Source organism: Aquila chrysaetos, chromosome 8 (assembly GCF_900496995.4).
Source record: "Aquila chrysaetos chrysaetos chromosome 8, bAquChr1.4, whole genome shotgun sequence".
Lineage (NCBI taxonomy): Eukaryota > Metazoa > Chordata > Aves > Accipitriformes > Accipitridae > Aquila > Aquila chrysaetos.
Window position 1 is genome coordinate 5,108,632 of NC_044011.1, and position 22,927 is coordinate 5,131,558.

At 47.2% G+C, this 22,927-nt stretch overlaps 1 protein-coding gene across 2 annotated transcripts in view; it reads left to right on the top strand.

The window, feature by feature from the left end:
- ASIC2 (acid sensing ion channel subunit 2) overlaps positions 1–22,927 on the top strand; it is a 515,609-nt gene that overhangs the window by 445,910 nt on the left and 46,772 nt on the right. For both annotated transcript variants that reach the window (XM_030022770.2, XM_030022771.2), the window contains exon 2: positions 21,244–21,394. In XM_030022770.2, coding sequence (XP_029878630.1) covers positions 21,244–21,394 — 151 coding nt within the window. The remainder of the gene's footprint in view (positions 1–21,243; positions 21,395–22,927) is intronic.

Sequence of the window (22,927 nt, forward strand, 5' to 3'; positions counted from 1 at the left end):
AAATGGGGAAAAGCGAGAAAAGGGGTCATTTCAGGCGTTCATCACAGCTGTACTAGAAGGATCCATTTATCTCTCAGCTTAGCAGCAGCGCAGGGCGAGAGGGCTCGTGCGCTCACCTGCGGGACAGCAGCTTGCCACGGAGAATAGGAGAGCTTTAACTTGGAGTCGCTCTCGAGAGCTGCGGGGAAATCAGCTTCGGAGCCCTTTGGGGAGAGCTGCGGCTCCCGGCAGAGCAGCGGTGATGTGGGACAGGACATGGAGCAGCCCCACCAGGAGCTTGTGGGAGGCAAGGGGATGGGTACAGCGCAGAAGCGATTGCTATTTAAGATACTGCTTCATTGTCATGGTTTAACCCCAGCCGGCAACTAAGCACCACACAGCCGCTCACTCGCTCCCCCCACACCCAGTGGGATGGGGGAGAGATAGGAAAAAAAACCCCAAAACTCGTGGGTTGAGATAAAGACAGTTTAATAGGACAGAAAAGGAAGAAAATAGTAATAGTGGTGGTAATAATAATAATAAAAATTATACTAATAAAAGGATTGAAATATACAAACCAAGTGATGCACAATGCAATTGCTCATCACTTGCCGACCGATGCCCAGTAAGTTCCCGAGCAGCGATGTGCCCCCCAGGCCAGCTCCCCCCAGTTTATATACTGGACATGACGTCACACGGTATGGAATACCCCTTTGGCCAGTTTGGGTCAGCTGTCCTGGCTGTGTCCCCTCCCAGCTTCTTGTGCCCCTCCAGTCTTCTTGCTGGCTGGGCGTGGGAAGCTGAAAAATCCTTGACTGAGTGTAAACACTACTTAGCAACAACTGAAAACATCAAGTGTGTTATCAACATTCTTCTCATACTAAATCCAAAACATACCACTATACCAGCTACTAGGAAGAAAATTAGCTCTTTCCCAGCTGAAACCAGGACAGTATCCACCCCTTATTCTATACCATTTACGTCATGCCCAGGTCCCACACTTTCCAATACATCCCAGTTAATCACCATCACCTTTCCTGTCTTTTGGTATATACACACAGATGTCATTCCCTTTGTCTCTAGGGCATCCCTATAAAACATCCGTTGAGTTCATTTGGCCCATGACTTTGGGCTCCATCTGTCTTAACAGTCTTTCAGGCAGGAAGGATGATGTGTGGTGTTGGATTGTTGCACGCTGAAGCCAGTTCTGATTCCATCTTTTTTATGAGCTATAGTAGCAGTAATATATATAATAGAGCTGTAATATGTGGTTTGTCAGGGTGCAAGCAAGGCTTTTCTGCATCTCGGATACCCCCTTTAGGAGCACAGTTGCACCCCAGCTATAGTATTTCCTTGCACAGAGAATAAATTAATTCCCTGGGCTCTGAAGCAAAAGCAACTGGGCCATTTTTTCCATGCCTTGATATTGCTGCTGTGGTCCTTGCCTGGTCATGATTTGCAAAAATCACTTCCTAAGTAAATAACGATCAATGCATCTGGGAGGATGGGGAGCCAGGGACATTATCACTCTGAATTAACTTGATTCTGTTTAATGCATGGGTAGCGGGTGGTTGGGGTTAGCGCAGGAGTTGAAATTTGAGCAACAAGTTACGAAGCAGGTGACTCATTCCTAGTGCTCGCCGAAAACAAGTTGGCGGAGAAAAGGTGGGCAGAGGATCTGGCTCCGTCGTACCCACCCACGGCACAGCGCTGGGGGGTTGATTTAGGTGCAAGGCAGTGGAAAGGGGTGTGGAGCATCGCTGCGCACCAAAAGCATCATCACAGTGGGAGCCCCAAATGCCTGCTGCTTCCTCGGGGAAGATTTTAACGTCTGCGAGGGATTTTCAGGGTTTTTTTATAAAGTCTGCAAAATCTGATAAAAACAAAGCGATGCTCCTGGGGTGTTAGCAGCACATAGGGAGAGGATATTTAAGCCACAGGTTTCCCTCGTAGTTAGCAGAAAGTGTTAGTCCCACGTGGGCATAATTCAGCTTATCCTGCACGTGAAAGGGAACGGGTGCCTTGTGTCCTTGCAGCATCTGTTGTTGTACCTGGCATGTTGCTGATAGATAACATTAAGTGAGATTAATTGTGTTCTTGCTGTCTAACCCCCATCGCTCTTCAAGATGTATAAAGCACCTAGAAACCTCACCGCGGGGGGGCTTACCACGTTTTTCTTCCTTCTAGTCCTTGTTGTTGTTTGATATGGCCTTGAGTTTCATATGGCCACCATATGCAGGGAAAGGCGGTGGCCACGGAGGACCCTCATGCCATGGGGCCAAGTGGAGACTCAGGGCGATGGACCCCAAAGGCAGCTGGTTGCGGTCCTTGGTCATAACAAAATTAACTATTTGATCCAGTGCATGCATATCCGCTACATTTATATGAGGATCATTAAAAGACTTATTAGACCTGAAGGTCCTTAAACATCAATCTGCTTTCTTCGAAATCCATTGACCTGGATAAGATAGACCAGGTAACCGTTAACACTGATTAGCTAATGGGATCCATCTGAGCTCATAAATGTCGTGAAATGATGGGTAATGTAATAGCGACATAAAAGAGAGCGGCACAGCGAAGGCATCCTGGTCGGGGAGGTGGAGGTGCTACTGCCGCAGCCCTTTGGCAGCGAGTGCTGCCTGGCATTGAGAGCGAGAGCTATTAAAATGAAATCTTCAATAAAACTTTCTGGACAGAAAGTCTTCAAAGTAATAACCTTTTTTTAAATCTCCAACTATGGAGTGGATTTGTGCTGGGGGATTGTCTGTGGCTTGCCACGTTCACAAGCAAAGGAGCTTTTCAAAGCACCTCTGTTCCCAGCATCCCCGGGAGACCGGGCAGGGATGTGCCAGTCTTGGGTGGTGCATCTTGGCCAGCGCCATACTTCGTCCTGGGATCTCCTCGACAGCAGACGGTCGCGGACCACCGGTGAACCCTCATGGCCCAGCAATAACTCCAGCGATCGAGACAGGAGCATTTTATAGAGCCCCCAAATCATCCCTGATCCCACAGCTGACAAAGCAGAGATGTCAAATACAGCTCAAAACCATTCCTGGGGACCAAAACACACAACCCCACAGGCAACTGAAAAAAAGGCTTCAGAAAACATATTACTTTTATGGCATATTGCAGTTTTCTGTGTGCCCTATCTCATGCTAACAGCTCACTGCTGTGCAAACTGCCACCCTCTCCGCGTCTGCACCGGAGAGGGCAGCGTCTGATGTCCCCTCTGACATCACCTTCTGCTCTGCAAACCCTCGTGGTTGTCGTCTGATTTATTCACTCCAGGTTCAACTCCAGGCAGTTGTTCTCGGCTTGCGTTTGGCTTTTATGTTAACTGCATTGTGGCAGAAATTGGCAGTCTGAGTCCTTCAGAGCTAAGGTCTCTGTATCGTAGGCTGGAGTTCTCCTTCATTTTAATTTCTCTTTTTTTAGTTAATAACAGATGTTTCATTTTTAAAAAAAAAATGCAAAAGAAATTGTGGAGAAGGAAACATTGTTTGAGCTGGGGTTTGTGTCCTGTGTTAAATTAGATTGCATATCTAATTTCCAAGCATAGGTCAGTTCAGCTGCTTAATTGAGATGGGTTTGAAGTTGATGTGCGTACTGCGTATCCTGTACTTAAAAGGGGCCTACAGGAAGCTTGGGGAGTGACTCTTTATCAGGGAGTGTAGCGATAGGATGAGAGAGAACGGTTTTAAACTGAACGTGGGTAGATTTGGATTAGCTATAAGGAAGAAGTTCTTCACTGTGAGGGTGGTGAGGCACTGGAACAGGTTGCCCAGAGAAGTTGTGGATGCCCCATCCCTGGAAGTGTTCAAGGCCAGGTTGGATGGGGCTTTGAGCAACCTGGTCTAGTGGAAGGTGTCCCTGCCCATGGCAGGGGGGTTGGAACTGGATGATCTTTAAGGTCCCTTCCAACCCAAACCATTCCATGATTCTTTGTTGTCCATTAAATATGGACTTGCCCACAGTGGTACTGCCAACCCTGTTGCTTTTGGTGATGTAGAAATTTAAAACAAGTTCGCATTTGGTTCTTGAGCCTTTTTTCCTCCATGGCTTCTCATAAAACCTGAGACATCTCCGCTGTCTTCAATTTGTTTCTTCCCTGGATGCCCACCTTAATGCACCCATCTCCTGAGGTGCCCGAACTTCTTTTCTTGCATGGCTTTCTGGGATGAAACCCAACAGCATCCCACCGTAGCACAACCTGCCACCGTACCTCACGTCAGGACCATCTCTAGGCTCAGCCTTAACATTTCTCTGGGCAGAGGAGCCTTAACAAAAGCCATCTCTACCCTGCCAGGTACTGCAGATTGGCAAATAATAATGGAATAACCCCAGCGTAGAGCCTTCAACTTCATGAGAGAAATCTGTGCTTCATTTTCCTGCTTCCATTGCAATTTCAGCTCTTTGTGGATTTGGCCACAGCTCATCCCAGCGTGTGTCAGAAGGAGAAGGTTGGAGGGATTTGTTTACTTCTACTCATTTTCCAGTTCAGGTTTTCTTGTGTGGGGTCGCCCGGTTGCCTCTGCAATTTGTAATTTGCTTCTATACCAGGTCTGTTATTCCGTTAACAACAATAAACTTTCAAGCTGTCAGCCTCTGCTTTGCTGATAATAAAATACGTTGCAAGTAACGCAGCTTTGCAGGGCAGCCAAGTAGCCCAGGAGCAAAGGGAAATAACCTAATGTGATGACTAACAAAATTATAAGGTGTGGAGAGAATAATGACTCGAGTTATTACATTGCTTTACAGAAGCTTTTAGCATTTCAGACAGCTACGATTGCTCTGACCTGATGCTGCTTTGCTTTCAGTTGACGAATAATTGCTAGTCCCTGAAGATGGCTGTTGGTAGGGACACGGGGCATTTCCTCGCTGGTTGAATTGTCAGGGGAGGTCCCATTTTGGTTTCATCTCTGATGATCCATCTCTGTTGAGTTGCTTTTGGCTCATATTGCTACAGATGAAGGAAACACTTGTTCTCCTGTCCCTGGAGCTGGTCCTTTCCCTCTTCATTGTTATTTCAGACCTTCTTGGTAAATGGTTCCCATAACTGTGTTGTGTTTGAGGTATATATCTGTACGCCCATATTGTATACGGAGCAGCTTATCTCCTAGAAGCACCTAACTGGTGTAGGAACTAAGCCCCTTCTCAGCGGGTATTAGACAGGTTGGCCAAGACCCACTAAGCTGTTGAGATCCAGGAAAACCAAGTGGAGTGAGGAACACTTATTCCCCCGAGATGCTCAGCTGTTTGCGATGCCACGCTACATCACGCAGCACCGAGGATGCTTGGTATATTCCCTCTTGTTGAAAACCCGAAGTCTGGGAAACGGGGTTTATCCATGATGGACACCACCGTGGTGGCCAGGACTGGGGCTACAGGACTTGATTATTTTATTTCGTGACGAGCCCAGTCTTGGACCACGGTGCTGGAGCAGGAGGTGCCCAGGGACGGTCCCTGCCCGAGGAGTTTGCAGCCAGCTCACGTAGGAGCATCAGTCTCATAGCAGGGTCAGTTTGAGCCTTTATTTCGTACTGGTGTAGATTGAAGTGTTGAGAAAGGCATTACCCTCAGTAAGGGTGAAGGCAGAAGCAGGGCAAGTGAACACAGGGAAGACATCACAAAATGGTCTTCCAGCATGAGCTGCCATTTTGCCTTCTGGCAGCCAAAGCTAAGAAAGGAAAAAGAGCCTTTTCTGTTGTTGCAGGACTGTCTCCGTGCCATGAAACCCTTCCTGCTCTCCCCTATTAGCTATTTTCTTCCTGCACTGACTACCTTCGCTACTTTCTGTATTGACTTGGTGTCTCAGACAGGTCAGCTGCGAAAGCTGCCGTGATCCAAAATGTGCGAGCTCAGGCTAAGTGAGTTCAGAGAAATACTGTCTACAAGGCTGACTCTGAATAGCTGAGTTGATTGGGAACAAGTAGCTGCAAAAGCCCTTGACAGAGCATATGTGGCTTTCCAGGATCTGGCAATGCTTTTAAGAAGTCACCAGGGACACATCAAAGTGCAGAGAGCTTCTAGAAATTCTTCTGGTTTTCTTACTTCATTGTGAAGGACGGTGGCGGTGAGACCGTGTCTGCTTGCCCACGGCCGAGGGACTGCTCAGGGCAGCTGCAGGGTAGCAAATTCAGGGGGAAAAAAGGAAAACTGACTGTATTAAAAATGCAGAACCCTGATGAAGCTGTCACGTACTTCCCTGGTGAGGCTAAAACTTCCACAGGCTGTAAGAAGGCTCTGCAGATAACTATGAATATCTGGAGTTCTAACAATGAATGGTTTTGGAAGGAAAAAAGAAATGTCATTTGTGGTAAAACCTCCAGCAAGAAATGCTCCATCCCCCCTTTGCCAGAGCACCCAAGGGAAGGTTTTTGGGATGGGGGCTCCTGGGTTTAGCTACCTTGGTGATGCTAATTTTTTCTCTCTTCTTGTTTTTCCTGGGAGTTTGGGACAGACTGCAGACCCCTGAAGACTTACAGACTTACTTTGCCGGTGGCGGGATGTTCATAAAATATTTTCATTTGGAGTTGCCTTTTAAGAGTTTCCCATTGTTTGCCCAGAGTTAATTCTCCATCGATCTAGTTTAATTAATCAGCCTGGCATTTGGGTCATACAATAGCTCTTTACTTCCAAGTACAACACCCTTGTTTTGAACACAGCCCATTTTTGGCTGCAAAAAGAAATTTCTGCTGCAGCCGAGCATCAGTCCCCTTTTGCATCCTTCCGCAGGCGGGTCCATTGCTTCGGCAGCTTTGTATCCCCAGCGTGCCGGCCACCGCAATCCCTGCAGCATCCTGACCCTCAGCAACATCGCCAACCCTGCAGCTCCGTGCAGCTCCCAGCCCCTCGCCTGCCTGCAGGATGCCACCATGCACCGACTCTTGGGTTTCCTGCATAGGAATTGCACGGCTCAACCTAAAATCCCCTTTTTATAGGTAGGTTTGGTGTCAGAATAGCTCTGAAGTCCACTTGAAGGAATTTATGAAAAAGCCTTTCTTATTGGTGCCGCTAAGCAAATAGAGCTACGTGCATTTATGTGCTGGATGTGCAGGATATTGTCAGGAATAGAAACTGCATCAAATAAATTCCTCGAAATGGAGAGAAGGAAATTCTTTATTCAGTGAGCCGCTGAAACGGAGTGCTAAAGAGCCGAGCCTTTTAGTAGCTAGTGTCAAATTAATTACAAAATAAAGCCTTTACATTTCTGAACAGCTGGGTTTTACATTTTTAGAGTTGATTTTTGTTCGTGATTACTGTAGGCTTACTCCTGCAAAGCAAACCATAAAATAAGACCAGGGGAAAGTTGTAAAGGGAGTCATGATATCTGTAATTTCAGGGCCTGACGAGAGTGCACATGCTGAGAGTTCAGGATTTTGGTTCCGGGTATTTTCATAATGGGTATTTTCATAATGGGTATTTTCTCCTTGAGAACGTTTTTTCTGGCGCTTTTATTAGTTAGGAGGGCAGGAACCAATGCATGCTGCTTGCATAAGAGTTAAAATAAAAGGCAAAAAGTGGACAGGTATAAAGACATTTTATGTAGTTGCTTTTGGAAGCCTTTGCACTGTGCTTTTAGGATCATTTATATTTGGATCAGAGGATGCTCCCACCACTGGTGACATCTGGGCTTCTTCAAAGCAGCTTTGGTTGCTGCACTGTGAACTTATGCCGCAGTAAATGGGAGCGAGGGCAAAGCAGAGCTGTCAAGCAGCTTTCAGCAGCATCTCAGAGAGTGCTTGAAAATAAAAATATTTATTTGTTTTGAGTGCAGGTTCTCAGAATTTTGCATTATTGCAATCTCCTGCCTCTGCAGTAGCAGCCGATGGCTTTTACAGCAGGGCGGTGGGTTTTGTCCGACAAACGCCATACCCTCCCAACGTAGCATTGGCCAGAGGCAACGTGCTTCTGCCATTATATTAAAAAGAGAAGTCTCTCTATAGGTGCTTGGATACCAAGCCGGGTAGTTTGGACAGGGGACGGGTAATTGGACGGACGATTTGGCACTTGGTGCCGAAAGGGTCTTTGGAGTGCAGGTAAACCCTCATCTCAGCCTCAAAGCTGGAAGAGGAAGCACGTTTTGGGGGCTGGCGGTTCTGGTGGAGATATATAAAGATACATATATACATATAGATACTTGGCAAGCTAATTAAAAGGATTTTTTTCTACTTTAAAACCATGCTGTGTGCGCTGAACAAACTCATTTCCTTGCCTGGGTTATGAATATCTTCTAAGGTTATTTTGAGCTAGAAGCAACTAAAAGCACTGAAATGGGCCACGTTGGCTTCATTTTCACGTGTGCTCAGCTCCAGGTTCCAGATCTCTGGCTTGAGGATGCTCCAGAGGGTTGAGGGGTGCTGTGTATCAAGCAAAAGTTTAATTGCACATTTTCTTACCTTCCACAGCTAGGGGTCTGTGTCTAGTTCAGGCTGTCAGGTCTGTGTCTCATCTGCACCAAGTAGCAGGTGGTGCATAGTTGGCATGTATCTAGATCTATATATTTTTTAAAGAAAAAAAAATAATCTGGGATGATCTGGGAAACTACATTTGCCCATAAAGAGCTTTGAGTCCCCCTCAAGTGTGAAATGTGCTGTAAAAACGTAAAAAAGGAGCTGGCGGATACCTAAGCCCTTTGGTAGTGAGTAAATAGACTTTAGACCATAGTAGACCATAAATAGACTCTTTGGAGGTCTCTGCTAAAAATATCTGAGTGTTGGTTTTAAGGAGGGATACGGACAAGCTGCCCAGCTCCCTCGTGTTCTGTTACACCGTGTATTTGCTGTAATGAAGGGATCTCCCTTTCTTTTTCTTGCCTTGCTGTGTTTCACATTTGCATTTACAAATCAAATTGTCCCTGTCCCAGGGTTTGGGGACAGCCTTGGGCCACGCCGCTCCCTGCAGGATCATGAGTGTCATTATAATTAACCTGAAATTCCACATGTATTGGGATCTCTTGGGAAGGTTTTGAGTCGAATGAAGAGCTAAGGGATTAAAAAATCCTGCCTTTGGACTAACTGGGCTTTCATCCATCATCAGTGATGCAGCAGGATTGCCCCAGTCCTGGAAGAGGGATGCAGCCATGGAGGAGATGCTCGTGCCTGGCTGGTGCTTCATGTCTTGCACTAAATACCATGTTGCTGCTGCTCGACTGAGGGATGTATACAGCAAATCCTTTAACACACCCCAGTTCGTGGCAAGAACCGGGGTTTCTCTCTGTGTCTGGTCCTGGGGCTTCAATTGAGTCGTTCGGAGGTAGTTCCTAAAATCCCCTGTGTAACTCAAAGCACTGGCTCTGCGCCGTGGGGTTCTGTGTCTCACCACCTGTCTGGAATGGCAGGGGCCTGCTTGGAGCTGTGGCTGTACAAATAATAAATAGCGGCTATAAAATCTCTCGCTGAATTGGCTACTTCAGCAGGAAGTTAAATTAAAAGGCTAACTGATGTTAATCCTTTAGCCAAAGGATGCTTACAGAGTGTTTGCGCTGGTCTGGTTGCAGAGGCCATGGATCAGGTACTTGTGTGAGGTTTGGGAATACAGAGTACAAAATCATTTCCTTGCTGTATTTTTTTTTTTTCTTTTAATTTCCCCTGGAAAATATTCCAGTCCTTTTCATACAGTCTTTGTCAGGCTGTCTCCAAAAAGCTGTCCTGCATTGAACATGCTACGTATATGTTTGCTGTGAACAGCAGAGCCTGGCCGCTGCTGCTTGCCTGATTATATCAGTATGTATACTCCATAGTCCAAATCTGGTTCAATCCCACATAGAAAATTATCAGGAGTGATTTATATTAACCCAGCGGGAGTCAAGTGGATTTGCTGAGAGCATCGTCTTTGCCCCGCTGCTGTCGTGGCTGGAGATCTCGCTGCACACAACCTTCGGCGGGGACCGCGATGCTGAGGTGCAGCCCATGCTGGGCTGTGATACCACATCCCGTGTTCTCCTCCAGCGCTGCTCTGCTCTAAAAGGTGACTGTAAAAATACCAACGTATCATGCCTGGTTTACTGCTGCTCAGTGATTTTGAGATCCAATCAGCCCCGTTTACAAGCATGATTTTTCTTCCCTGCTTGCCGGTACCAGTTTACCCTGGAATCAGAAAGTTAAGTTTGTCGTGTCCTCAGTGATGACAGTCATATAAAACTGCAGTTGCATTCTTGGGTGAGTGTTTGTGGCTGAAACATGGGCCAGAAAACAGGGCTGCCGCTGTCCCCAGCTTTGCTGGCTCTGCCCAGCTAAAAGGGGGGAAAAAGAGCGAAAGGATTTAACTTCCTATAGATAGTCAGCTGAGTAAGAAGGGACTATGGTTACTAATTCTCTTTTTGCAATATATTACACTCTAAATTTCAAGCATAGGATCTTTTTATACCTTGCTATAAACAAGTGGCTGTGCAGAGGTGTGCCTCTGTGCTCCCTTGCATTGTCCCATGTGGATGGATCCATCTCTGGGAAGTAGATGCTTGGGTGTGATGAATCCTGCCCATCATCAGCCTTAGGCTTAAAACAAACTTCCTCTCAGTTTACATCTATCTGTACCTATAGATGTACCTCCATATGTACCTTCCTCTCTGCTTTGCCCTTCTCCACTGATTGCAGGAGTCTGGGTAGCGGGTTTTGGGTCCACGTTTTACTGTAGAGGCCTGAATTTAAGTGGGATGAAATCCACTTTAGCCATTATTTTCATATTTTCCCTGCAGTAAGGAGACCATTTGTTTTGCAGCTGTCACTGGGTATAATACAGTTCCAGCTGGGGATAGACCTGCCAACACCTTACTGTAGGTAATGCTGCTTTGTTTGCCATATCTCTGGATGATGAAATACTGTATTACCATAATGTATCCGTGTGGTAGGGAGCAGAGAGGCAAAGTACAATGGGATCAGATGTGCTCAGTCCTGGGAGCAAGCACGGAGATGGCTCTGGTCCACTGGTTGCCCCATGAGTGCAGCAGCCACCTCCTGTGAATCGATGCTTGGAGGTCGTCTTGGTCTACGAGGTAGCGGTTGCATAGCTGGTGTGTTGAAAGCAATAGCGTTTTACCTAATTACAGGCCTGATTCAGCTTACTCCCATCTGTAGTGAAACTCCCACTGTTTGCGTTTGGTGCAGGATGGTATAAATATGGCTACGATGTCTGCGCTCCTCGTATTACTGTAATTTCCGAGCACCTCGCAGGCGTGAATGCAGGTGTCCTCACATGCTCCTGTGGAGTCAGACACTGCTGATATCCCTATTTTACCTATCCACAGGCTGCGTTTTCCCCACGGGAGGTGAGAAACATGATGGCTGCCTGTCCTGCCCTGCTCCACGCACCCAAAGGGAGTCCTCGAGATGAGACTCGCCACCACGCTGATGGCACGTGCACGAGTGACGGGGCATGGTTGTGTATGCACGAGTGATGGGGAATTGCTTTGTGTGCACCAGCAATGGAGAGCAGCTTTGCTTGCTGGGATTTTCTGCACTGGAGAACAGTGGGGCGTTGCTGGGAGGTCTGTGTGCAGCCAGCGGGTGAAAGAAGAAAGGCACCGTGCATGCAGCCTCTCCAAAGTTCACTCTTCCAAGTGATGTAGCCATCACAAGAAAGTCGAAAAGAGTGCTTTGTGCTAACTTTTGAGCATGTCCAACTAAAGTGCACGGAAGTGCATTATGGAAATATCTTTTTCAATTGACTGTAGAGAAAATTTAAGAGCCTAAATGGTGGTGCTCTGAATTACGGCTTGGTTCTATGCCAGCGAAAACCTGCAGTGCAAATCCCTTGGTGTGCAAGGGGCACAAAACCATCACCCGACCATACGGCCATGGCCATTCACGCCGGCCGTGGTGGCCAAGCTGGTCCTGAGCTCCTCCCCAAGCCCTGTGCTGGCTGGGGACAGGCTTTACTTTTTCTTGTGCCCCAAATATTTCACTTCAGGCAGAAGTTGTAACACTCAGGGCTGTAAGTAGTAAAAACCTCCTGCGGTTTTAAGCTTCACTGGCTACAGAGAAATGCTGTTTCAGTACAACATTTAGTACTTATCTTCTCTGTGTAAGGACCAGGGAGTAGTTGCTGCTTTTCCTTTGCAAAAGGCATGAGATGAAGTTGTCCCGTTGGGAATATTTGGAGCTGTTTGTCCTTTTCATGAGGCTGACGCCTTCCTCCTGCGCCAGCTCTTTAGAAAGGCTGGGCTTTCTAGGCAGGGAATGGCCTAAAAAGCTCCAGGCATGAGAACAATTTTACAGCAAGGAGCAAACGCTTCTGGCATTGGCTGGGGAGGAACCATCTTGCAGGTTCTCAGTATCTCAGGAGGGTTATGGAGGGGCCGAAGGCCATGGCTGAGGAGTCTCCAGCCAATCTCACCCTGGATGACCAGGATGGCCCAGCTCACAAGCGTTTCCCCGTCCCTCCTTTGGCTTTGGAGGGCTGCTTGATGGTTTTAAGGTGCATGGGAGGTCTGAAGATGGTTGATCAGCATTTTCTAGAGAACTCATTTGGTACATGATATCCTTTCTCAGCTGGAGGGGTTTGGGTTTGACACTGACCTTTCCAATCCAGATGTTTTATCCACCCTCTTTGCTAAGGCTCCATAGCACCTGCATGAGTATCTTCACAAGGATGAGCGCTGGGGGGATCCGTGGGCTCCTGTTGCACACTCTCGAGGTATTTTTGGCAGGGCCATACAGTAATATTGCTGTTGTCACTCCCAGAGCTGCAGCTGCTGCTGGGCTGGAGACAGAGCTGCGCTGCTACTCGGTAGAGAGTTCAGCAAGGGTAATGAAGAACAATTCATTAAATGAATCAGTGGGGAGAGGTTAGGAAGACAGATTGTAATTATTATCCAAATTAATCCTGGCCTTCAAGCCGTATGCTGGCACCTGTTAAAAGGCTCCAGGGCTCCTACTGCCCGGATGCGCAGAGCTCGTCCACGGGTTGCTGCTCGTGGAGGGACAGCCTTGGTGGTCACGAAGGAGGAACGCAGTACGCCGTCACCCGCCTTTCTCCTCTTTCCACACCATCTGCTGCTTCCTGAGGGCATCGTCCAGGTTGTTGTCTTGTCTGACCTCGTTCAACCCGAGTCTGGTGATATCACGGTCCCAGCCTGGCGTGTCTCGGGCCGTTGACCTCATTTCACCTGTGTGCAATGCACATTTGTACATGCCGAGTGGCCTCACGCTTTTGCTGGGGCATTGATTTTTGTGAGATGAGAAACTTTTTGTTAAAAAAAACCCACCCTCTCCCCCTGCAAAAAAACCCAAACCAGTAAAAAGTGGAGGATTGCGTTCTGCATTGGGTTACTGAAGGACCGGTGGATGATGTTCTGCAAACCAAGTCCTGGGAAATTAAGAGATGTTCATGGGTTAATTTGTGTTCATATGGGAGATGAACCTTTGCGGGAGCATGCAGATATTGTTCCCTGCGACTAATAAATTACAGTCTGGTGGGACAGAGCTCCTGTCGCATCGTCCTGCGTCAGTTTGTTATGTGTGGAAGTAATTAGGGCTTGATGGGGATCAGAGAGAGGGTAGCAGTTTTCTTACTTTATGGACCAACATAATTCTCAAATATTTGGAGCTTCACCATTATAGTTTATTCATTTGCTGCCAGAATATTAGTGCTATATTTCTTTTTAAATATCCACTCAACCAGTGCTAAATTGCAGTGATCGCTGTGGAGGTGATTTATGCCAGCTATAAGGACCCTCCATAAGTACTCACCATTCAAACAAATGCTTGCACCAATATGCCATTACAGGGAGTGGCTGATTGCACAAATAAGAAGAAAATGGCAATATCTCTTAGTGAATTAAATGCACTAGCCTGTCATGCCTCTGCATTAGTGCTGCTAGAGTTTAACTGTTCTTGAAGGGTAGTATATAGGTGTATGAATTGTGATCCACTGGGCGACATTTAATGCCATCCTATAAAATAAACAAATTAAAAAAGACAGTCGGTCCCGTCCGGTGGCAAAAACTGGTTTTGAAAGCGGAGATCGATGTATTAGGAGTGTTATGTATTATGTAGCAGCTTGTTGCAATGGTAGACTATTACATTTGGGATGCTGGCCACTGCTAGATTGTAGAAGAAATAACATTAATGCCAGCACAAGACTATCTTAGCCTCAGGTGGTACGTAGGACCTTGAAAACTTCTTATTTAAAAACAGCAGGCTTGTATAAAACCAGAGCTGACATCCCTGCTGTTCCCATACAGTCGTGCGACAGCGGTGCCCAGAGGGGTGCGGGCAGACATCGAACTGATTTCAAGGAAACATCTCCCTGCTTTGCCTTGCAGAGTTGCTTGACAAGCCCCACTGGGATATCTCAGTCTTGGAGGCCGAAAGGAAAACCCTGTCCTTGTAAACACATCTCTGACAACTTTTATGGCTCTGCTTTCTGGAGCTCCATCCCTATTACTCTTCTCTGTTGCGAGATTAAACCTGACACCATGAAGGATGGATAATACTTTGCTTGTCTGACATGCTTCTGTGCCAGGTTTCCAATAATACAAAATAAACTTGGATTTAAAGAGAAAGCTATGGCTACCCTTTGAGAAGGAGAAGGTACCAAAGTATGTCATCTGTATGCATTTTCCCTCCTGGTTTATGTTAATGTTTGAAAGAGCTGTACCTAATGGTCTCTCGAGGCTGACAGACCAGGTCACCTTTTTAATCCATGGGTCTGTGAGTTTTTTTGTATTCCCCCAGTGTCTTTGTAGGAGTGAGGTACATAGTCCTCTCCAATGAAGAGGATGCCCTGGAGAGGCTTGCATCCCCCTCTGCATGGGATAGGGACTTGATTCCTTCTGTATTTCCATTTGGAAGGGAGATGAAGTCCTTTCTGCCCGTTAGGTGTGAGTTCCCTCCTTAGCAAGCTGTCATTGCAGTCTTGTTCTCCTTTGGAAAGAGATCCCCCTGGGATTTGACGCTTCAGAAACCTGTTTATTGTAGGCATCCGTTGCAATTTGCTCTTTGCAGCCATCATTTCATTTTAAATAATGTACTGCTACCTCCTGCCAGGGTGTGAACAAATGGACTATCGTGATGCGCTTGCATGGAGCCAAACGGACCGTGCTGTTCCTCGCACCTCGAGTGAAATAATGACATGGCTCGATGCCACTGTCGGCTCAGCAGGTGCCACGGGAGAGCTGGTAGCTATGGGAATGTATCTCTCTGCCAAAAACTCAGAAATAAGGTCTTCTTTCCTCCTAAACAGGATCTTTTTCCCGTCATCTCATGTGCGTTCCTGCCCAAACCCATCTCTGTTCTCCCCAGGCCCTTTCAGCTTCATATTCCTCTTCTCCTGGACCTGTCTGGAAAGTCTCTTTGTTTTCATTTTTGTGTACCACAATTGTGCAGAAAATGATTGTGAAGGATGCTAATTTGCTCTCTTTTCAATGGTTAATACCTTAATCTGACAACTAATGTCTTGCCTTGTCAGTGAGCTCTAGCCTGCATCTTTGTCTGGATTTAGAAAAGTAATTTACAGACTTAAAATTACTTGCTTTTACCATCATTTTGCTCCATATTGAAAGGCTAATTTATCAGCAGATATGCTTGTCCTGTGTATGCTGGTTATAAACTGTGAAATACCTTTTTCTCTATTACTCCAGTCAGGCTTGCTTGCATTTTGAATATCAGTCTTTTTTGGACTATTGGTTTGACACACAGCAGGATATACATTGATGTCTCGGAGCTTTTGATGGTGTTGTCTTCTGTTTTGTACGTGGAGTCTGTTTGAGATACCCATGCTCTGCTTTTTAATTTCACAGGATACAAATTTTTCCCTTTACATGCTAAAGAAGGGCTCACTGTGTCACACAAATACTATTTCACAGATTGTGAACATCTTTACCTTTGTACTTAAATGGGGATTTTCAGAGGAGCTGTCAAAAGTAACCAGTGATCCATCAGAGAAAAAAAATGGTGTTTTTATAGACTATTCTCAAGGTACATGTTTGTGGTTTTTGTTTCTGGCTTGTGCTGGACCTTCTTTTTATTGCAAGTTAAAACATTACTAACAGCCAGCAGTGCTGTTTTCCCCTAAGACAAATAAACTGAGGTTAAATCATTCTGCTTTGCCTCGTGTTTACTGTCTCAGGTGTACCACTGCAGTTGGTATATACTGATGTTGTCCTTTCCGAACAGCTCTATCCTTTTATCCTGGTGATCTGAGAACACTCTGAATCCTTCCCTGCTATCAGGGGGCCCAAAAGAGCCTGAAACAGAGAGGATCCCCTGAAAAAGTTATATCTTCCTAAATTATCATTCATAGCAAAGATGAGAAGGTGAGGAACGGCACAACCCCGTTTAATGTGAGTTGAAATGAATGCATATGGATTTTTGAACTTGGCAATGTCTTTCTAAATGCTATTATAAATAGTCTTTTATAGCTTCTTAGGGAAAGCTGGAAAACCTGGTGGCTGAGGGTCTCGAGAGAGAGGTAACTGTGGTTGTCCAGTGCCGTAGTCTGCCGCCGCGGCTGGGCATTGAGCACCACGGCTAAGCCCTGCTGTGCATGGCTCGGCTGCGTGCAGGGCAATTTTATATATGGGGATGCCATATATTTATATATATGGCATTTATGTATAGTTTGGTAGGGGACTGTCCATATAGGCACCAGGATCTCTCCCGGTAGAGGAGGTGGAAGGAGCCTGCCCAGGGTTTGAGGCAGAAGGTAGCTGGCAAGGGGGCATGGGCATCCTGTGGGATCTGTGCTCTGGAGGAAAAATGAACCCTGCGGGGCTTTCCTGAATGCCCACTGGCTCTCCGCAGTTCCCTCCTAAGCAAGGCCGTTGCCCTCAAAGCCTTCATCGCTGTGAAACGGCCGCTGGTGGTTTTGAGCCGAGGTTAAACACCGTGTCCATGTTCAGAAAGGTGCTTGCTCCATTCAGCGTCAGTGGAGAGCAGGATGGATGGGGTGTGTTTTCTGGGATGTGGAGAGGTGGTACATAGAGGTGAAGCTGCTGTTATGTCTGGCACGTTGTGTATAGTAGGGTGGTGGCTGCTGGGACTGTAGTGCAGGAGCTAGCAAGAGGTCTTCTAGGGGCTTCTTCAGGGGCTGGTAGGGAGGTTCTCTAGCTGCAGTGAGCAGAGTGACTTTCCTCCCTTCCTTTCATTCTTTCTTTCCCTTTTTTTTTTGCCTGTCTTATTTATTTGTTTGATGTATTTGTGACTCATTTCTGCCTGGGAGCAGGGCTAAGCCTAGTAGAAGATTGCCAGAAGGCATCCCTGGTCGCTGCTTAAGCATTAATACTGCTTATCGCTCACAACTGCCTTTCCCATAGGATCCCTGTGAGCAAGCTTGTCCTGCAGGGAAAGGCCATCATTTCTTCATCCTCAGTTTATTCTCTTTGATTTTCAATTCTTTGTGCTTTCAGGCCTGGGTCCTCTTAGCCCTGGTGCTGCTCTCCCGGTGGGGGCTGCTAGAGGTGAGCAGTGGGAGCAGCGTGCAGCCAGCTCAAATCCCAAGTGGAGGCATCTACATGGAGTTTAGTTGGATCAGAAGCGTGCTTTGGGAGTGAATCTCCCAACTATCCTCACTTTCTGTGGTTTGGTTTACATTGAGGAGCTGTCTTGGTGCACTTGGGCTCAACTCCTTGTGGATGAAACTTAATGGAAAGATGTGCTCCAGCCCAAATGGGGACCCAGTGCATGGAATTGGGCTCAAGCTGGTCCAAAGGAATAAAAAGCCCTGAATCAAGTCTAGCATTTTGGTCGTCCTCCCCAGCTGTTTTGCTCTATAGGTCTTCTCCTGGTCTGTGCTGTTTGCTGATGTGTCTATACCTTGTTGGTCTCCTCTTGAGCACTGGTTCTTTGCTTAGCCACTGAGCCTGGTGGTGACCCTACCCCAGAGTCTTCATGCTGTATGCTAGCTCTGGGTACTCCAGCAAAGATGCCTGATTCCTCATTAGGACGTGTTCATGTTCTCTGTCATATCACAATCATGGTTCTGGTGTGGCATTTGGCTGTAATAAGCTGTAAGTAACTGCCTGATTTGCAGAGATAAAAGGCTGGATATGCACCAGGAGCCTTAATGGGGATCTGTGCTTGCTGGTGGCCCTATCAGTGATATGGACGAGGGGATCGAGCGCACCCTCAGTAAGTTTGCAGATGACACCAAGCTGGGCAGAAGTGTTGATCTGCTGGAGGGTAGGAAGGCTCTACAGAGGGATCTGGACAGGCTGGATCGATGGGCTGAGGCCAGTGTACGAAATTCAAGGCTCAGTGCTGGGTCCTGCACTTGGGTCACAACAACCCCATGCAGCGCTACGGGCTTGGGGAAGAGTGGCTGGAAAGCTGCCCGGCGGAAAAGGACCTGGGGGTGCTGGTTGACAGCCGGCTGGATGTGAGCCGGCAGCGTGCCCAGGTGGCCAAGAAGGCCAACAGCACCCTGGCTTGTGTCAGAAATAGTGTGGCCAGCAGGACTGGGGCAGTGATCGTCCCCCTGTGCTCAGCACCGGTGAGGCTGCACCTCGAATCCTGTGTTCAGTTTTGGGCCCCTCACTACAGGAAAGACATTGGCATGCTGGAGCGTGTCCAAAAAAGAGCAACAAAGCTGGTGAGGGGCCTGGAGCACAAGTCTTATGAGGCTGAGGGAACTGAGGTTGTTTAGCTTGGAGAAGAGGATGCTGAGGGTAGATCTTATCACTCTCTGGAGCTACCTGAAAGGAGCGAGGTGGGGGTCGGTCTCTTCTCCCAAGTAACAGGTTACAGGACAAGAGGAAAGGGCCTCATGCTGCGCCAAGGGAGGTTTAGATTGGATATTAGGAAAAATTTCTTCACCAAAAAGGCTGTCAAGCATTGGAACAGGCTGCTCAGGGAGGTGGTTGAGTCGTCATCCCTGGAGATATTTAGAAAATGTGTAGATGTGGTGCTTAGGGACATGGTTTAGTGGTGGACTTGGCAGTGCTAGGTTAACGGTTGGACTCGATGATCTTAAAGGTCCTTTCCAACCTAAATGATTCCGTTCTAAAGAGCAGCAGAAAATCATCAGGCTTCCTTGGAAATGTTTCCTTGCAGAGTCCTAGGAGCGATGTAGATGATACCAACAACACCTGGATTTAAGCTGTGTCTCAGATGGTTCTTGGGGCTTGCCACTGCTCAGGAGCAGATGTGGGGCTGGGAAGCACTTGCATTTCTTCCATACATGTGTCAACACATCCCAGGTTTTGTGTGGCTGGACACGTTTCCCATCTTCTCCTGCTGTGCAAGAGAAACATCTGCCAAGGTCGTGGCAGATGAGCTCTTGGCCATGGCCAGCAGCCTTTCGTGGACTTTGATGGTCACTTGCTGAGGGTGGAGCGGGGGGATGGAGGAATGGGAGTCTATTCCTTTTCAAGTCACCGTTTGGTTTCTTTTTCTGGGACTGGGGTCCCAGACATGCAGCTGAAGTGAGCCTCAGGCCCCTGTCACTTTAGATCATGTTTGTTGGATAAACATGCCCTAACTGTAGGTTTTACACTTAAATTTTTACAGCTGCAAAGGGCCATATAAAAAGCCCCATAAAATTGCCTGGATTTATTTGGCTAAAGACTGCACTGGGTACATCAGCATCTAAATCCTTGTTCAGCTTTTACAGTGCGCTGTTGCTCTCGATACAAGCTTGCTTGTTTTCCTGTGATTTTCAGTAATGCAGGTTTCCTTCTTGCTGTATTTTAAACTAGCCTAATTAGAAATTTTTGACTTCTGCCTTCAGAGCCTATCTGGGAAAACCCATCTACGGGGCGCGGGCTGCGAACACAGGCTTACTGTTGTTTAGCTTATCTTTCCAGCTTGAATGGTTTAATAGGTCAGTCAAGTATTAAAATGGGTTTTTCACTTGGATATAAAATCTTTTTTAAAGGGCATTTTTTTTTTTCCTGCAAACGCTTCATATTCTCTGCATCCTTTTTGCTCCAATGGAAGGTGTTAAACTTGAATATGATTTCGTATTTCTCTTTTTTCACCTGCCTCCCTGATGCTGTGATTATAAGGCATATGTCAATATTTGAGAGGAATAAATTGCTGATGACTCCCGCTTCTGTTTAGTTTTATGAATCATCTTGGGGTCTTATGATCTCAGCAACTGCATTAGTGACTTGTGATCTCTGACGGGACTGCAGCCAGTGTGCCGCTTGGTGTTGGACTCCCTTCGTTCTGAATATTCATTACTGGTGTTTGCCGGTTGCTTACTGATTGCAAAACCTGGACTTTCTGGAGCCGTGAAGCAGCAGAGTGACTCGAAGACAACTCATGCTCCCCATTTCACGCTGGCGCTTGTCAGAACTCACCACGTGCAATGGTTGGGGGATTTCTAAATGGCTGTGAGCCATTTTATCCTCTTTCACTACTGGAAGAAGTTCTGCACATCTGCATGTCCCCCAGTCTGTCAGTGCAAGGCAGAGGAGGCACTTGTTGTGTTTTAATCTTTCATTTTCCATATGTTCTCCCAGTTCAGAGGAAGGCTGAGCGCAGGACTGGCCAATGCCTGAGACCGTCAATGCCACCGCATCAAAGATGTGATATCTCTGCTGCCCCACCAAAAGCCACCCCACTTGGAAACCTGTGTCATCCCTGCTTTGCGGAGCTGGTGGTGGCCTGGAAGCCCCCACCCGGGCTTTGCCCAGAGTTTCTTTCGAGAGATGGGCCAAAATGAGACTAAAGAAGTGCAAAAATGATGGAGGAAATCTTTCCTCATTTGCCCAAGTGTTTTTAACTCTTACTATTTGCTGGGTAGTGGTAGAGTGAGGAATTAATGGGATATTGTATTTTTTTGTGTCGGGAGAGCACAGGAATCGTTCACATCGCTCCCTTTGGGTGGAAAGCAGTGGGCGTGAGCTGTGCCTACAGGGTTTGATATTCAGCAGCTGGGTGAGCATGGAGTAAGCATGGGCTTCAGTGCCGGCGTTTCCATCCTTTGAGGATGAGCCCAGCTCTAGGTCTGCAGCTGTGAGCATGCAGCAGTGGTGGACAGAGGTGCCTCACACAAAACCGGGGAATTGCATTATATTTTAGTACAAGCTCAAACACAGCGTGTACGTGTGTTTCTCAGAGACTTAACATGATATGACTCTGGTGAACTGCTGAAGACATATGTTAGCTGCCCTACAACAGCTTTCCCTTTCTCTCTTCCATCTTTTATTTTCTGTAAGGAGAACACGATACGCTAAATGATTAAACTGGGTTAGATTTATCTGCGGACATTTCCCCTCCAAGCTGTGGTGTGTGGCCATTTCTCATCTCTCTGCCCGCGTTCAGGTGGGAAGAGGTGTTGATTATATGGGAAATATATTATTTCTCTCTTCTCTCCTCGCAGGTGTTTACAAAATATGGGAAATGCTACATGTTTAACTCAGGAGAAGAAGGACGGCCTCTTCTTACCACGGTTAAGGGTGGGACAGGCAACGGACTGGAAATCATGCTAGACATACAGCAGGATGAATATTTGCCAATATGGGGAGAAACAGGTAAGACCTTCTTTTTCTTCCTGCAAACATGCATGTACTGGTGTTTTTTCTGGAAAGACCATCCCATCCTTCCCATCTAGTGTCTAAACCAGCTCTTGAAAGCAAGAGGAGCTCAGTCTGTACAGAAGTGAGTTGCCTTTCTTCTCGGTGTCTGCAGCTGCCAGTTGGGACCAGCATTTCCATAGTTCAGTTCATCAGTGAGTGCTGGACTTGGGTGTCTCGGCACCAAAGTTTGGGATGCCAAACTGGAGTGTCGTCACCTGTCCTGGGACAATGGTGGGCATTTGTGGGTGACAGGAGGTGCGGTGTCTCCTTCAGATGCTCCAGCATGTCCCTCTTCCCTAGAAAGGCATTTTTGGGAGGCCACGTTCAAGGTGGACCTCCAGCTGCCGTCTGTGTTTTCCTCCTCCTTGAAATCTGGGGACGTTCGTTGCCCTAATTGTTGTCTTTGCGTGGGTTAGGGCTGCCTCGGTGGACCAAGGGCTCGGCTCATTGCACTCAAAGCATTTGGGATGGACGACATCTGTCCCTTAACGAACCCAACTGGGTGAGGCATCTTCTGAAGAGCCAGCGTGCTGCACTGCAGCCCTCTAGTCCTGGCACAGAGAAGGGCAGAAGGTGCTGATCAGAAAGGCTGGGGCTGTGTGCTGTCTCGTAGGTCTCGTGGATTGGGACGGCAGCACTGGGAGTGGATGTGGAAACGCTGCCTGCTGCAAGGGCAGCTCAGCAGCTCCCGTCATCCCGACTGAGCTGCCATGGTCAAAGTTGCTGGCAATGCTGGTGCCAGTTTCTTTAACGAACCCTGCTGCAAAAACGGCTGGTAGGAGGCTGGGCTCTGCAAGAGGGGTGGCACGGGCAGGGGACAGCGTGAGGAGTGGCATGTGCCACCAAAGCCACCCGTTTACAGCAAGCCTTATCAGTTCTTCAGCAGTGGCGGCTGCTGTTTTCATGAACCCCCGTTGACATTTTAAACAAAACATTCAAAAGCGTTGGAAAAATTGCCAGCCACTCTGTTTCTTTGGCAGTTGCAAGGCAGAGCGTTGCAGTGGGAGTTTTTCAGGATGAGGTTGTCTGTGTTTATTTTTGGGTATCGGGAAAAGGAGAGGAGCAAATATCACTTACAGTTTTGTGTTGCCGTTGCTCTGTCATCCTGTGCAAGTGAGTCCCTTCAAGCACCTTTCAAACTTCGGCTCAATAGCAAAGGGGAGAGTTGGTTGCATTCATTCAAAACTTAAAATTTATTTGTGTTTTTTAAACAGATTCCCACAGTCCCGTCAATCATTTAAAATTGCACAGGCTTTTATAGCAAGAGCTTTGCCTTCCAGTTTTTAGCTCGTACTCAAAGTCAGCCTGATCTGGCCGGGGTGAGGGGGAGGAGACGGTGATTTGAAATAATAATTTCTGACTTGTTGCATTTGTTTGGAGTCTTGTCCTTTTAAAGGCAAAACAGGTTCACGGTACAGAGTGGGAAGATGAAGTGCATCTTCTACCTCTGATGCTTTATCACTTACGGGCTGCCTTGGGGGAGCTCCT